This window comes from Paramisgurnus dabryanus, chromosome 3 (genome assembly GCF_030506205.2).
Source record: "Paramisgurnus dabryanus chromosome 3, PD_genome_1.1, whole genome shotgun sequence".
Lineage (NCBI taxonomy): Eukaryota > Metazoa > Chordata > Actinopteri > Cypriniformes > Cobitidae > Paramisgurnus > Paramisgurnus dabryanus.
Window position 1 is genome coordinate 20,212,867 of NC_133339.1, and position 15,102 is coordinate 20,227,968.

The following is a 15,102-nucleotide window of genomic DNA, read 5'->3' on the forward strand; positions in this document are numbered from 1 at the left end:
CAACATAAAAAAGTAAAATAAAAAAATACTAGCTCAGTCAAATGCTGTGCTTTATTAAAATAAAACACACAAAATGCCACACGCCTCAGTCCAACAGACCTACGTTTTACAGACCTGTGTCCGTGACAGAGCCACAAAACGGAGTGGCATGTGCCACTGGTCACCAGAAGTGCCAATCGAGCTGCTAAACTTAGGCCCTGTCCCAAATGGCACACTCCGGACTTGTGATCTAGCTCAGAGCCAACACTTTGATAACATCATATAGTGCATACTCTAGGGACCCTTGACGCGAGTCCACGAAGGTGCACCAGAGTCATATTTTGGGACAGACTCAAGCGTCACGCCGGACATAGGAAGAAAAGTTGCCCATCAGTGGCAGCGTCCGAAAACTCTAAATTGCTGCCTTCTGAGGCAGCATTCCAAGGCATCAAGGCATAGTTCTCACAAAGGCACTCTCTGTTTATATTTCAAACACGCTGCCTTTGAAGTGTGTGTGAAAGCGTTTCTCTGAGCTGCCTTCATGCCTTCGAAGTCATTGCCTCATGAGGCAGCGAGGCAACAAGTTAACTGCCTAAGTTTTCGGACGCAGCCACCATATTGCTCTTTCGCAAGGACTTCTGGGTTGGTAAAGTGCACGGAGCCTGCAGCAGTGCGGGCTTCGCAGAAGACCCGTCAAGGGTGCAAATGAGCACACTTCGAAGCATAAAAATGACAGATTGGACACCCTATGGACTCGTAGACTAAGGCAACAACACTTATCCACCATTTGGGATAGGGCCACAGTGGCCTGAGACACGGGACACAGGAAGTGCCACTCAACGAGCCACTAAACACATTGGCATGAGCCAGTTGACACCGGGAGTGCCACTAAACATAGTGGGACATTCCAATGGCTTCTGTGCATAAGATGCCATGCCACTTTATGTTAAGCTACTGCAGAACTATGTAAAGCTGGATTTTAATTTACTGAAGTCCATGATAGTTTCGTGATACTTTTCATATACAACCTAAAAATATAGATAAAATATTTAAGAAAAATGCAAAACCAGTTCTGCAACATTCGGGCACGCTCTGACCACACAGCTTTTCATTTAGACAGAGCCGCTTTGTTTACGTTTGTCATGCCCCGCGGGGTTGTACGTCACTCTCTTTAAAGAAACGAAACCGACCATCTTACGTCACCATTTATAGAAATGAATGCGCCGAAAATATCGCTTACGTCACTCTTCTTTATTATTGAAAGCTTAACAATTACACGAATAACAATACATTCAAACAAATACTACTAACACATTTAAAAGGAACATGATTTCTAAAATTGAATAGAAATAAAAACCAATGAAAAAAAATGAAAGAATGCGTGAATGTTTTCAAAATGTTACTTAAGTTACTTTCTTTAACTCTTCTAAAAAATGATTGTATAACAAAATGTTTGCTTTCAATACATTAAAGATTCATTCATATTAAAATAAACAATAAGGACCATAAAATTAAAGATCCATTTATTTGATCAAATAATAAAAAAATTACCTCGCTCTCCTCGTGCGCCTCCTCTGACGCACGGCAGGATATGACGCATTCACGAGCACCCACAATTCCCCGCGCAGATCCGCTTTCCCTTCCTTGAGAGTTAAGATGGCGGACCGGCGGCGACGGAGACGGCGCGCCTCTCAGGATAGCGAGGAGGAGGACGAGTCTGCCTCGGGCTCCGAGGGCGGCAGACCCTCATCGCCCGGCGGGAAGGCTCGCGGAAGAGATCCCGAGCCGGTTGAAACGCCAGCGGAACGCGTCGTGGCCAAAAGCGACGATGAGTCGGAGTGTGTGAGTGTGTGACTAAAAATTCTTATTCTGATCGCCTACTGTATAAGTATTTTATGACTAATAATCATATCAAAGTATCGTTAGTTCCTTTTTAAAACGATTATAGACGTGATAAAAATGTAGAAGTGTGATGGATTGTCAGTGTTTGCATCCAGGGCCAACACACCAAACAAATTTCAAATATGCCATCATGTACACACTAAAGCCTTCCTTTTCTTCCTATCGTAAACAGAACTATAAAATATCACGTGGTTCTGTGATGTTGCATTTATGAATGTGTTGTTTTATATATTTTGACCTAAAGATTTCTTGCTTGAAAAATAAAATTCTCTGGTTTATAATCCTGGTAATGGGGGCACCACCAGCTGTGCAGTGTGCACATGTTGCGTCTCTTATTTGTCTTGCACATTGTAAAATTAGGTTTTATGTGGTTCTGCTTGCTTACAAACTGCTAATGTTTTGTTTGTCATATTCTGCAGAGAGAATAGGATGTTATGTTAGCACATACTTCTCATCATACTTGCCGATCATTCGTTATAATAAGCACAAGCTAATAAACATTATTGAGGAATTATTTGAGTTGTGTATACTGAATGTGTGTGTATTATTGCAAGTCTCTGATCTTCTTTTCTCTTTAGGAAAGTGAAGATGGCGTAGGTGAAGGTAAGAGCATTTCTAGTGTCTATTAAATAGTTTATGGGCTATCAGTCTTACTACATTCAGTTCTTGGTTGTCTTGGTAATGAGAACAGACTTGCATTAAAGGCTGATTTGTGTGTGTCTCCCTCTTCAGCTGTGTTATCAGACTATGACAGCGCCGATCTGGAGGAGAATGAATCGCATACCGAGGTACGTCTCTATGGCAACAGCATTTAAGGGGCTTGCTGGGAAATCAATCAGTTCTGTTGGAGAAAATGCTGAGCTGAATCCGTGCAGGTCCAGACTGGGCTATCTGGCTCTTCAATGGAAATCAAAGGAGATAAATGTTTAAATTGCGGCTGGTTGATGGGAAGCCCATGATCAGCTCTTCTCGTTCATTGGGGTGAATTTAGATTTGATGGTGTGATTAAATATAAAATGTAATAGTTTTATACTTAAAGGTGGAGATCAAAATGCCAGTGAATTGGGAGCACAGGTGGTGTGTTTTTCCCCGAACTATGCCTGGGTTGTTTTATCACGAATTATTAAATTGAGTACTGCCAGAACCGAGCCCCATGCTGTTAGTGCATCTGTGGTCCTCGTCTAATTTTAGTAGATGCGATGCACCAATCAGACGTCTGTTGCTCTTCTTATGCAAGTAGCATTTTGATGATTGCAAGGCATATTGTCAGGTAATTAAGGGGTATTAGTTCCTGTTTTGTAGCCTGCGGTTCATTGGATGTGAGATAACAGAAGGGAGCTGAATGTGGTTGTACCTCTGAACTTTAATTCTGACGTTCTGCTTTGTCTGGTGGTGTCCTAGCAACCGTTTCTCCAGCATCTCCACGGTTCAGATTTACTTCCAGAACAAGCACGCCTTGGCCCTCCTCAAGGTTTTATTGCGCAGAATGGATTTTTAAAGAGTTACCCGGACAGGGATGACTGGTGAAAGTCTGTAAATTTAAGTTTGGTGTTAGGGCTGGTTGATATCTGCTGTGTGACTGTAAAAATGTCAGTAGTTTATGCTCCATTATATTCACACAGCTTTCCGTGGATTGAGCTACTTGTTAGCTGTGTAGATAAGATGAGTTAAAAGATGCGCTCTGCCCAGCCTAAATAAATAGCGATGAAGTACATTTTAATGTTTTATTCACTTGCTGCTTATACACACATTGATATAATTATTGGTCCCATGATGGATTTGTGTTTGATGATGGAATAAGCTTGTTTAAATCTGTGCTCCTGTTCTGGTTTAAATGTATTGTAGTAATGCTGATATCACGGGCATGTCATGCAATATCCACTTCTCGCCCGCATGGTTGTAGTATTTTTTTTTACTAAATACTTCAATAAGTATGTGAAGAAGAACCACTGGAAGCATTTGATATTTTGAGCTTTCGGCCCTCCTGAGGTGTTTTTATTTTACAGCAAATGTTTGAAAATTTGTGTCACTTTCAACCGGTCGGTGTGCTCCCGCCAGACACTGGGCACAACTGAAAAGTAGGTTTGACAAAATGTATATCTTTTATCTTTGTACTAGGAAGGAGAAGGTATTTAAATGAACCGCAGAATTTGGTAGTCATGTTTGTGGTGGTAGATAAGCGAACGTCCTGTCAGAACTACAGGCATTGTTCTAAAAACCATGGGTCTGATTATGACAAACTAATTCCAACTAAATGGCCAATTCCAACGAAACAGTAAATGTTCGTGATTTAATTTAAAAGAACTACCGTCTGTTAAAATTTCATGCAAATATCTGATGAAATGAGAAAGTTACAAGCAAAAACATTTGGGTCGCACACCTTCTATGACATCCATATGTAACTTTTCCTCTGATTTCTAATATTAAAAATCATAACTTTCTCAATCCTCAATGGATTTTTACAATCCTGGTATCTTTATAAATGGGAATGTTTGATAAATTTTGAGCTTTGGGGTTTTTGAAAAAATTGTCGTGTATTGATTGGTACCTTAAAGACAGAGTTCACCCAAAAATAAATTTTATGATAATTACTCGCCCGAATGCTGTTATAAACCTGTATACATTTCTTTGTTCGAAACACCAAGGAAGATATTTTGATTTTTTTCCATAGTAGTATTCATCCTACTATGGATGTCAATGATGCTTCTTTTCCTGCTTTATTACAAATATATTTGTGTTCAGCAGAACAAAAAATATTATACAGGTCTGGAACCACCTGTGGGTTAGAAAATAATGACACAATTTTCATTTTTTGGGGGGTGAACTTACTGTCATTTTTAAAATGCATGGCTGCTCTTTCCCCATAAGACTCTATTAACATGTAACGTGTAAGCAGTCCTGTCTTTTGAACCGAATCATTAATATGTTGTATCTGTGTATACCAGGGAGGTGAGGAAGAGGAGGAGGGTGAGCATTTTAGCACAGAAGAGGCTTCACGGCCTGCTGCAGAACCCAAACCTGCTGTGGACGCCCCTGTGGAGGAGCTGGAGGCCGAAGAAAGCGATGGAGGGATGAAGGAAGGTAAAGCGGACGAGAAGGAAAATCTAGCCGGAGAGAGGCAGAGTGGTGATGGACAGGTATGAGGTTAAAGATTCATTAATTTTTAAAGTCTTTCTAGAGTCGTTCTAGATTCACCATCTGGGTTTATTTTGTGTGAATGGAAGTCATTAAAACAGGTCTTTTGACAGATTTAAAGCCAGTTGGCCAAAATTCAAGGACTGAGGTGATGCTGAGTTATACTGCCAATGGTGTTCTTAATTGTAAATCCTTTTTAGGCCGAAACTAAGCTTGAGACCGGCCCTAAATGTTTACAGGAAAGCACAGAGGACCCTGAGAATAAATCGGACAGTAAAGGCAGCCAGAAGCTGGACGATGATGAAGACAGGAAGAATCCAGCATACATCCCTCGAAAAGGGCTCTTTTTTGAGCATGATGTCAGAGGTCAGACTCAAGAAGAAGAGAGGTAAAAATGTTCTACGTTATTCACGAAACAAATGATCATATTATCTAGTTTTAAAGGATTAGTCAATTTTCTTGAAAAAAAATCCAGATGATTTACTCGCCACCATGTCATCCAAAATGTTGATGTCTTTTTTTGTTAATTCGAAAAGAAACAGTTTTTTGAGGAAAACATTCCAGGATTTTTCTCATTTTAATGAACTTTAATGGACCCCAACACTTAACTCAACACTTAACAGTTTTTTCAACGGAGTTTCAAAGGACTCTGAACAATCCCAAACGAGGCATAAGGGTCTTATCTAGCGAAACATTTTTGACAAGAAAAATAAAAAATATGCACTTTTAAACCACAACTTCTCGTCTATCTCCGGTCCTGTGACGCGCCAGCGCGACCTCACGCAATACGTCATCACGTCCAGAGGTCAAAGAGGACTCAAAGCGAAACTACGCCCCAGTGTGGAAAAAGAGGACCGTTCTGATGTTGTTGTATGTCGAGTGATACCAATTAATGTCTTTGTGTCAGTTTATTGTTTAAAATGGTCCGTAAATGTGCGTTTCATATATAGGGCCCTATAAAATCAGTTTTATTTTTTCCCAAATTCCGTTGTATCCGTTTTAATTTTTGGGAATTTTTTTTTACCCTTTACTGTTTTTTGTCTGTTTTTAGTACTGTTTTTGTTTATGATTAAAATGTAAATGATTTGGGGGAAAATGTGATCACACAATTACTTAATGACTGTAAAACATGCATTTACACACACAAACACAACTCAATTCAATGCATTGTTTAGTGTTATTGCAGAAAGCTACAACAAGGTGTCAAGCAGTGGTGCCTTCAGAAGTGCCTTAAAAACATCAGTCTAGCGGAACGCGATCCATATTTTAATCCATATGCTTGAAATGCATATAACTTTAAGGCTCTGCTCCTGGCCTTTAAAACCATCACTGGGTCAGCACCCCCTTACCTTCGCTTGCTTATAGAGCCTTATGTATCCTCTCGATCACTGCGCTCTGCCACCGAGCGAAGACTTGTGGTACCATCTCAAAAAGGGAAGAAAACACTAACGCGTACCTTCTCAGGAACTGTCCCACAACTGTGGAATGATCTGCCGGTCGTGACACGATCAGCTGACACTGTAGCTGTCTTTAAGACTCGGCTAAAAACCCATCTCTTCCATCATTACCTAACTTCCTAATTACAGATTTACTATCTTTATTTAGTTACCTTCTCTTTCTCTATTTACCTTCCTCTTTATCTAAAAAAAAAAAAAAAAAAAACTAACATACCCTTGGCTATGTATATTGTGTTGGACTTGATGAGACTATTTCCAGTGCACTTATGTATTGCTGTTCTTATGTTGCCATAATTGCTTCTATTGTTTACCTCACTTGTAAGTCGCTTTGGACAAAAGCGTCTGCTAAATGACTAAATGTAAATGTAAATGTAACTTTACAAACATACACAGGAGTGATCTGACAGCATGAGCGCGCAGCTCTTTGCATGTGCGAGCGAAAGAGAGACCGAGTCAGAGAGCGGCGCCATGATGCAGATGATTATATTTTAAATGCGAGGGATAGTTAGTTTGCCTCAGCTCGCTTGAAATGCATAAAACTGAACAAATACATGAGGATTTGTGTTCGGACTTCGGACAGATGCGAGAGCGCGTGCACGTGAGATGGGTGCAGTGAGACCGATGTGGATGAGAGAGTGCATGTATCTTTGTGCTCACAGTGAACAGAATGTTGACAAAACTTACAAAATAACAGTACTCCGATTACATAAGTCATGTGGGAACTGCTCGGACTTAGTGCTTAGCGTCGAATTTATAATTTTTTTCGCTGATGAAAGCAGAGTCGTGGAGAGCCGCTTCGCCATGGTTTCAGTGTTTTGGAGGGGGTCTGAAATGACGGGAGGGGGTGTGTCACCCAGATATACTTCCCCCGGTCTGCATTTCCCCCAGACATACATTCTTCTCCCACACAAAAACAGAAATGTATTCAAAATATGTAAAATTCCGCGTTAACACTAGATTCCGTGTTAATTTGCCGATTCCGTGATAGCGGAAATTATAGGGCCCTACATATATGTAACACAGGACCTTTCTATGTCATTACGCAATTACGTAAAAGTGCATATTTTTAATTTTTCTTGTCAAAAATGACAATCGTTTTGCTAGATAAGAAAGTTATGCCTCGTTTGGGATCGTTTAGAGTCCTTTTGAAATTGCAATTTTAAACTGCATTAAAACTGTTAAGTATTGGGGTCCATTTAAGTCCATTTAAATAGAAAAATCCTGGAATGTTTTCCTCAAAAAACATAATTTCTTCTCGACTGAACAAAGAAAGACATCAACAGTTTGCATGACATGATGGTGAGTAAATTTTCTGGATTTAAAAAAAAAAAAAATGGACTAATCCTTGTGCTTGACTTTTTTGCCTTATACAAGAAAGAAAATAGTTTCCCAGTTAATTTAAAGAGTCAGAGTTTGTTTCTTATACAATTTGTCATATTTGTTCTTAAACTCGTGTTTGTGTGGATACCTTATTTTTGTCTCGTTGTTATTTTTATCCATCCATCTGTCATTAGGCCTAAAGGCAGGCACAGGAAGTTGTGGAAGGACGAAGGTCGTTGGGAACATGACAAGTTTCATGAAGATGAGCAGGCACCAAAATCCCGCGAAGAGCTTATTTCTCTTTACGGTTATGACATACGCAATGGCACGGGACCAAGTGAAGGACGATCGTACCGTTCTCGAAAACCCAGGTGAGATGTTGGGTCCTTTTATCTGTTTGCTCTTTGTGGTTTGGTAGTAAGAGTGTGCCGTAGATTTCATTATACCAGGTTTTCTCAATATTGCGTAAAGGTTATTTTCAGTTGTAATTGCTCAGCCTTTGAAAAACGAACATTCCACATGTTTTTCGTTTATTGCAGACATGGTTCGCCCAATCGAGAGCCTAGGCGCCAACGTGACGGCGAAAGGTCTGTTCGTACCACGTGGCAGGGCCCCCCTCCTGGCCATCGCAATGCCCCTCGGCCTGTTCCCCTACAGTCAGGGTCATCCACTGCTCCCCCCGCGGCTTCCAGAACCACTGGACGAACCTCAACTCAGCCCCCTCTGCGTAGTTTCCACAGCAATCGAGCCCCATCGGCCCCGCACAGGACAGAAGGTCGAGGATACCCGAAACCGGGTCTGGACGGCCCGCCGGGTCGGGGTGTGCGGACTCATCCTGGGGAGGGTGAGAGGGGCCCGAGGCTTAAGGGCCGGGGCAGTTACTCCACCTATGCTGATCGTAGCCAGGATCTGCTGGTGGAAGACATTCAAAGTGAGGAAGATGAGGAGGGTGAAATTCCACTGGCAACAACTACATACACCGCTCATCACTACAAGACTGAAAGAGATAGGGTCCCATCGCCACGGAAACAGGAGCCAGGAGCGGTGGCGGAAGGAAGCAGTGCGGCAGGACAAATGCGAGAATCGTCTCCTCCTCAAGAGAGACAAGTGGAGAAAAAATCGTACTCGCTTGCACGGAGGGCGACACGAACTCGGCCGTCTGACCTCAGCAAGCAGGCGTCCTTGGATGATTCTTCATCGACGGTGCAGCAAGCGGCAACATCGGCGAAGGGCGAGTCGTGGCAGGAGCAGAGCGACACGGGAACGCAAGGTGGACTGACAGGGCTTGACCAAGACCTGGCCCGTCTTAGCCTGACGGGACAGAACTGGGCCCAGAGCCCACCCTCCTACCTACAGGCTGAGATGAGGGGTAATTCTTTCACTGTACATTTTTCCCTCATATTCTTAATTCTGTAAATCTAAATCATACTGTAGATTTTATAGGGAGTGGATTTACATTTCCAGCCTTGTGTCCCTTGCAGGAATCCGTGGTTCAATGCACATGGGTGGAGGCCCTCCACAATATGGAAACATGGAGGAAATGGTGAGTAAACTTATTAAGATCAGTAATTATGTACAAAATATACATTTAGGAAAGCGGATCATCTTAATGTGGTAAAATTGTCCCTCTGCTTGAACAGCAGATAAAAATTCAAAATGTAAAGTACAACTTTTTGTTTTCAATCAATCAGGGTGTCGGTGGTGGCCGGGCAAAGCGGTATTCATCACAGCGTCAGAGGCCGGTTCCCGAACCTGCGCCCATGCACATAGGAGTCATGGAGGGTCATTATTATGAACCCAGTGAGTGTAGCTCTGCTTTTGACCAATAGGGGGCAGTTGTAGTACGGTTGTATTGCATGTTTCTTAAAGGAACACTCCACTTAAAAAAATATACTAATTTTCCAGCTCCCATAGAGTTAAACCTTTGATTCTTACCATTTGAAATCCATTCAGCTGCAGCAGGCGTAGTGCTGATATGCACTGCCCGAAAATAGTCCCCTGTTATTGAAAGTAACTAAGGGGACTATTTTCAGGCAGGGCGTAATATCACTACGCCTGCTTTAGCCATGTTACGGCAGGCTCGGCAGCAAAGTCCTTGATTATTACACCAGAATGAGAGTATAGTTCCTAGCCTAGAAAAGCACAACTTTTAATTTTCTGTTGGTCTTGGTACACAAAGTTACTACAGAAGAGCCAAGTTTTAAATAGGAAAAATATCGAAACTCTTTGGTTATTTTTTTGTGCGATGCTATTGCTAATGGTTTAATTGGATTCAATTGAATGTGCTAAGCTATGCTAAAAATGCTAGCCCCAGACTCGGAGATCAGCTGAATGGATTTCAAAACTGTAAAAATCAAATGTTTAACTCTAGGGGAGCTGAAAAATAAGCATCTTTTCAAAAAAGTGGAGAAATGCTTGGATATGTTAAGAAAAATTAAATAAACATACAGTGTGATTCAATACAAGATGTTTCTACAGTGTCTTTCCAGGGACCAATCTACGCACATGGGGACAACCCAGCAGCCCTCCCCCCTCAAGGCATGCTTGTTCAGCCCGAGATCCACATGCCGCACCCCACTCACCCTGGACACCCAGGTAAAAAAGACATCTGCTTTATTTCTCAGTTTGTTTTGCAGGCAATTCACACACATTCTTTGCTTTGTCTATTAATTTTACCAAAAGTGTAGATTTCTTATTTCACGATGAAACCTATGAATGTTTGGAGCTGTATATAACAACCAGTGCGTTGTATTTCAGCCTTACATCCGCACCAATCAGGAGGACCCATGCCCAATCCGGCTCTTTATGCTGCTCCACCCGTATCTATGTCACCCGGGCAACCGCCTCCACAGCAGCTTCTACCCCCACCCTTCTATCCCCCTCCAGGTGTCATGACCTTCGGGAACACCAACTACCCATATCCCGCTGGAGCAACACTACCTCCAATGTACCCCAACCCCCAGGTGAGCCTTTTTCAATTAAGATGCATCTCTAACCCCTCCACTAAATGACAAAAAGACCACTGTTGTTGGATGCTTTACATGTCTTCCTGTCTAATTTAAAGCTGTAAAAAGCACCACACCAGTTGTTGTAAACAAAAGTATGGCTATGGAAAACTTAACACATGCCTGCTGTTTTGTGTGCAGGCACAGTCGCAGGTCTTTGGTGGGGTGACGTACTATGACACGGTTCATCAGCAAGCTCAGCCCAAACGCTCCCCACCCCGGCGGTCTTCTCATCCTGTTACTGTCAGACCTCCACCTCCTGAGGTAAACCCATATCAAAGTTTCAGTTATTTTTGCAATACAATTAAGTGTCAACTTTAAAGGGCCACTCAATTTTTTTTTGAAAATAGGCTTATTTTCCAAGTCCCCTAGAGTTAAACAATTAAGTTTTAACATTTTGCAATTCATTCAGCTGATGTCCGGGTCTGGCGGTACCACTTTTAGCATAGCTTAGCACAATCCATTGAATCTGATTAGTCCATTAGCATCACACTAAAAACCCAAAGAGTTTTAAGTTTTCAGCGTTATAATCAAAGACTTTGCTGCCGTAACATTGCTGCAGCAGGTGCAACGATATTACACAGTGCCCGAAAATAGTCCCCAGCTATTGATCGTAAACCAAGGGGACTATTTTCAGGCGCTGCATAATATCACTACACTGCTGCAGCCATGTTACGGCAGCATAGGTCCTTGTTTATTACGCTGGAATGAGAGTATAGTTCCTAGCCATATCTGCCTAGAAAATTGCAACTTTTAATTTTCCGTCAGTCTTGGTACCCAATGTAACTACAGAAGAGTCAAGTTTTAAAAAGGAAAAATATTGAAACTCTTTGCTTATTTTTGTGTGTGATGCTAATGGTCTAATCAGATTCAATGGATTATGCTAAGCTATGCTAAAAGTGCTAGCGCCAGACCCGGAGATCAGCTGAATGGTTTCCAAAATGGTAAAACTCAAATGTTTAACTCTAGAGGAGCTGAAAAATAAACCTATTTTCAAAAAAAAGTGGAGTGTCCCTTTAATAAACTTAAATGTATTTTTGTATTACAATCAGGTTTTTCATACAATATTAATAGTGTTTTATTATTAATGGAGGTTTGTATCTCTCGGTCTCTCTTATCAACCAGGACCAGAGCAGAAATCCAGCTGAGGAGATTCGCTCCTAGCTTACACGAAACAAGGCGGCTGTGTGTCAGGACCATTTTTGTATAAATTGAATTCACTCTTTTGGTTTTAAATGGAGTATCTTTTTTTCTTATTTTTTTCACTTATGCCTTGCTTGGATTCACCCTTCAACCATGGTCCTGGTGTGCAGGTTGTTTGTGTTGTGTTTTTTAACCAGTAAAGTGTTGATATCTGTTTGCCTGTGAGTGAAATAAGCAGGCAGACATTTTTTCTCCACGATATAAATCTTGCATCCTTGCCGTCTCTTGTCAGACTGACTGAAATCGTACAAGACTGCTGGACTTCGAAATGCCTTCATCCAAAACCACAAGCGGTATAGATGTTTTGTATCTCCGTTTAGAAAATTAACGATGAGAATTTGATTATGTTTGTCATGGATCTTGCATTTTCTTTTAAGTCTCAAACCCAGGATTTCAGTTTAAGTTATAGTCTAGATCCATGTCATGCTTCAAATGGATTCATGTATTTGCAAGATACTATGGGGTCAGTGCTGTGGGCTATGCGTAATCGCCTACAACTGCAAAGATGCATTTTTCTGTAATTGAATCCATACGTTCATTTTACACGTTTGTCCAGTTTAGGGGTGCTGTGCCATTCTGACTGCTTTACCCATTGTGATTGGTGCTAGGCCTCAGTTAGGAGGCCGAAAACCTTAACCTTGGTTTCCTTTCTGTCCGGTTGGCCCTCGTATTCTTGACATTGTACTGTGTTGAATTCAATACTGTAAATTTATCAATCTGTCAGATACCGACCTACTTGACAATGTAACTGCTTAAAAGCTTTCTATTGTAAGTGTACATACTATTAAAGTATATTAAAGCCAGTGGTTTATGGAGAAATACTAAACTAAAATACTAAATTACTATGAAATACTGTTATTATTATAAACAGGGATACAGCCTCTGGTTTATTTCTAAGTATTTCATTGCAAGTAATTTTTCCCTCTTCATTTTAATAGATTCTGATGATTGCAATTGTATACTTTTAGGCACACTGTACAGGCATGCATGATTTTATAGATGGGGACTTTGGCTGTGCGCTGTTATTCTTTGCCCCACTGTGGTAGTGCAATGGATGCATCTTTTTCAATTGTTCCCTTTATGATTGTTACAGAAAAACTAACAGTATAACTGATAAGTTGTTTCAAGTGTGTAGACATGGCTAATACAAACTATTAGAAGATGATGTATTACTTTCTATGCCTTAATGAACTCCTTGATTTGACATATCCGTTTTGTTTGATTAGACCTGACAACACTGTGAGGGCTTGTATGTTTCCTAGTTGTTTGAAAAAAATGTTGGAAGTGTTAATTTTTGCGAATGTTTTGTGGAGCAGTGTCAGGAGATAAAAATTAAACTGAATCAAACGTCTCTAGTTGACTGTTTTTTGCAAATTTAAACACTTCTTGAAGCTCAATTGTGCATCATATATGTATTTAGCAGACACTACAGTGCATTCAAATAATCAGTTTTCCATGGGATTCGAACCCACAGCCTTTGCGCTGCTAATGCAGTTCATTACAAGGGAAGCTACAAGAACTCTTTTATACAACGTCACCAGGTATGAGTCTTAAAGGGCACCTTTTTTGTGTATGTGGTATAATACAATATGTCCTGCTCTCAAACGCTATGATTTTGTACAAAGCTCACTGATCTAAAAAGCGTTGTGATTGGTCTGAATACCTCTGACGTTAGCCGTAAATGTCACGCTCCTTACCATGTTTGAAAGATTCAGTCGCAATGCAATGCTGACAGGAGTTAACTTACAGCCTGTATTTCAGAAGCGGGAGGAACAGTCGTGTCCATGTCAATAGTCACAGGAAGTAAACTGTTGCCCTACTATCTGTGTGTTTGTTGTTGTCCAAGAAATTTTTTTTGCCGACTTTTGTTCTGTGTATTGATGTTAGGCCTACTAGCACTATGCATTATATTTAAAATGTAGATTTTGTTAATATCAAAACTTTACATTTCTCAATGCTAAATACAAAAACCTCCTGGAAAATCGCATTCATGACAGTTTTAAGTGATTTTATTTCCGTTACACCTTTGCCTACTTTGACGCCGATGCATTAAAGAGGAGGGGCTCCCTACTTCAAGATGGCGGCTCTATTTGACGCATTCGTTCCAATCATAGGTTCCAATGAACTGCCAAGGCTACATCTAATTTACATATCTATATCCATCGTCTTCCTGGTTGAACCGATTGTCTTATTAGATTCCTGTGATGCACATGCAGTGTGTTAAGAGGATTTGAATCACCTCGGAACTACGTCAGAGTCATTCCAATTGCATGTTGGATAATTATACGACCATAAATCCTATTGTGTGGGGAAAAACCTCGAGGACACACGCATGCTGTAGATTATCACGTGAAACAAAACGATACCCAATCAGAAAGCAAGTAGTTGATTGACATAACCAGTCATGGCTTAGCAGGCACAGTCCAAAGTGAGTTGTACATCAGAAATGTAAGCAGTACACAGAATTAATAAAATGTATGCCCGTCGTATTTCTTTACTGTCAAGTCACGTTTGACCACGAGGGACATGGCGAAATTTCCTGTGTTCTCCATGAAGATTCGCGTTTGTTTGTGAACGGGAATTTGAAGATGTGTTGTGTGCTATGCTATGTTGACCACATGGCGGCAATCCACACACTGACTACAGAAACAAAACTGGTAAGTCGTAGATTTCTTTGTGGTTTTTCAGATTCTGAAAATCTTTAAGATTAAACAAATTGTGTGGCCCTAGCTTGCAGAGTGACTGAATTTATTGCAGAGATATCTCTGAATGTCCACTAGGGTGCGCTAAGTGTTTACAAAACTTTATTTATTGACTACCCACAAGTCATAATAATAGCCATGTTCACATAAAACAGAAAAACAATAGTGTTCGTAAATAAAAGTTAATGCTTAGAATCGTTTTCCAGACAAATATACATTTGTGCTTAGATATGAATGCCTTTACACAAGCTACAATTTTAGTAAAATGATTTTAATGGTTATTATTTTTTGCTGAATAAAATGAGATTATCCTATAGCTCAATTGGGTTTGATTTCCAGTGAACAAGCATATTAATAAAATGTGTTTGATTAAAGCGTTTTCTGAATGCACAAATAAAA

The 15,102-nt window shown here is 40.7% G+C and overlaps 1 protein-coding gene across 2 annotated transcripts; it reads left to right on the forward strand.

The window, feature by feature from the left end:
- The first annotated feature begins 1,600 nt into the window (after positions 1-1,600).
- On the forward strand, positions 1,601-13,352 carry casc3 (casc3 exon junction complex subunit). 2 transcript variants are annotated; one of them, XM_065252771.2, is made up of 13 exons: positions 1,601-1,821; positions 2,460-2,484; positions 2,614-2,669; positions 4,827-5,018; positions 5,217-5,404; positions 7,988-8,164; positions 8,333-9,162; positions 9,275-9,336; positions 9,485-9,593; positions 10,272-10,388; positions 10,551-10,756; positions 10,940-11,062; positions 11,924-13,352. In XM_065252771.2, the coding sequence occupies exons 1-13, from the start codon at positions 1,636-1,638 to the stop codon at positions 11,960-11,962; spliced, it is 2,310 nt and encodes a 769-aa protein (XP_065108843.1). In that variant the 5' UTR covers positions 1,601-1,635; the 3' UTR covers positions 11,963-13,352. The 2 variants fall into 2 exon arrangements, with proteins under 2 accessions (XP_065108843.1, XP_065108845.1); XM_065252773.2 differs by having other exon boundaries at positions 1,602-1,821; positions 5,256-5,404.
- Positions 13,353-15,102: the final 1,750 nt, after the last annotated feature.

Bases quoted from the DNA above. Each gene is read 5' to 3' on its own strand.
- casc3 (XM_065252771.2), top strand. From the start codon at position 1,636: ATGGCGGACCGGCGGCGACGGAGACGGCGCGCCTCTCAGGATAGCGAG. The intron at 2,670-4,826 runs GTACGTCTCTAT...TGTGTATACCAG, and splicing joins AGAATGAATCGCATACCGAG to GGAGGTGAGGAAGAGGAGGA. The intron at 10,757-10,939 runs GTGAGCCTTTTT...TTTTGTGTGCAG, and splicing joins CAATGTACCCCAACCCCCAG to GCACAGTCGCAGGTCTTTGG.